The following is a 1434-nucleotide window of genomic DNA, read 5'->3' as shown; positions in this document are numbered from 1 at the left end:
CTTTTAGAACTATAAGAAACAATGCATAGGGAAAGAAAACCTGCTAAAATCTTTTAGGATTTACATGATTCTTATTCTACTACAAGAAAGCATTTGGTACGAGGTGTATTTGTGGGTGTACATGAACAGTATACATATTATCCGGATCATGTTGTGCTATGTACAGGTCTTTACAATTCTTCCTGAAGGTTAAAACAGTTCATTAGAATTCAAAATGCATAATCATCTGTAAGTTGACACTTGTTAGGCTCTTGTCAGCATTGATAACTGGCATGTTTTATTGCAGCCCAGTTCCAGCCAGTGCTTGCCAACTTGTTACAACAGAAGTCCAGCAATAGGTGGGAAGAGTGCAGGAAAAACAGTGCCATGTTTCTCAATTGGAGACCCTGAAATAAGTGCAAGTACTAGCTGCTAAATACATGTCACTCAAAAGCAGTCCCTTGGCTTTTTCTTACACAGTGGGCCACTTTCCTTTTAAATTCTCCATTTCTATCTTTCCTCTGTTCTTTTGCAGCATCAACATGAGCAGGTGAATCTCCATTAGGGTCTGCCAGCATAGAAATGACACTGATGATAGTTTCCACAGTGTGGATAGGAAGCCAGAGTTCATCTGGCTTTTCATAACTATATTTATCTTCCCCAGGCTCATGAATAATAGAAATGCAGACATCGCCATTTTTATCAACATTTGGGGGCCAGATTTCTGTAATAAATTTCACTTTAGAAGGCCAGAGGGGGGCCGGCCCGTGGCTCACTTGGGAGAGTGTGGTGCTGGTAACACCAAGGCCACAGGTTCAGATCCCTATGTAGGGCTGGCCGGTTAGCTCATATGGGAGAGTGTGGTGCTGACAACACCAAGTCAAGGGTCAAGATCCCCTTACCGGTCATCTTGAAAAAAAAAAAAAAAAGAAGAAGGCCGGAGGGGATAATCTTTTGGGAAAGTGAGATGAGCCTTAAAAACATCACCTTCATAAAGTGTATCTGGAGGGCCGATAATAAGAACGTCCCATCGGTAGAGATCATTGTCATCTATTAAACCTGCTGAAAAGCCTTCAACTGGATTTTCGTTGAGTTGTGCCAGCTGTCTTCGCAGTAGCAGTGCCAACTGTAGCTCTGTCATCCTCCCTGCCAAGGGCCTGGGCTGGCACTGGGGCTGTCGAAGGGCTGGGGACAGGCTCTGGGGGCGGCTGGAGCTGGGTGTGCTGAGGAAGCCGGGCCCCGTGACCAGAGCGCTGAAGCCGAGGGGGGACGGGCTGGGGCAGCCGGTCCTCTGCGTTCAGCTATTGTCACAGCGCCTCTTGCACGGTAGGGGAGGGGACGCAGGCCACTGTGGCGCGCACTGCGACTTCCCTCAGCCACTTCCTTCCTTCAACCTGCCCGTTGGACCCCAAAACTGTTTTTTTTTTTAAAAGAATCTTAACACATACCTCAAAC

General features: G+C 46.7%; 1 protein-coding gene across 1 annotated transcript; it reads right to left on the bottom strand.

Annotated features, from left to right (window-relative positions):
* Positions 1 to 422: 422 nt before the first annotated feature.
* LOC134362370 (ubiquitin-conjugating enzyme E2 G1-like) lies at positions 423 to 1120 on the bottom strand. The gene is made up of 2 exons (XM_063077567.1): positions 919 to 1120; positions 423 to 730 (listed from the first exon to the last, which is right to left on the bottom strand). Exons 1-2 carry the CDS (start codon positions 1118 to 1120, stop codon positions 423 to 425), a joined length of 510 nt encoding a protein of 169 aa, XP_062933637.1.
* Positions 1121 to 1434: the final 314 nt, after the last annotated feature.

Source organism: Cynocephalus volans, chromosome 14 (genome assembly GCF_027409185.1).
Source record: "Cynocephalus volans isolate mCynVol1 chromosome 14, mCynVol1.pri, whole genome shotgun sequence".
Taxonomy (NCBI): domain Eukaryota; kingdom Metazoa; phylum Chordata; class Mammalia; order Dermoptera; family Cynocephalidae; genus Cynocephalus; species Cynocephalus volans.
Note: the sequence above shows the minus strand (reverse complement) of the source record. Positions and strands in the feature narration are given on the sequence as shown.

Excerpts from the sequence above, each read along its gene's own strand:
- LOC134362370 (XM_063077567.1), bottom strand. The coding sequence starts at position 1,120 with ATGACAGAGCTACAGTTGGCACTGCTACTGCGAAGACAGCTGGCACAA. Across the intron at positions 731-918 it reads CCCAAAAGATTATCCCCTCC|GGCCTTCTAAAGTGAAATTT; the intron begins GGCCTTCTTCTT and ends CGGCCCCCCTCT.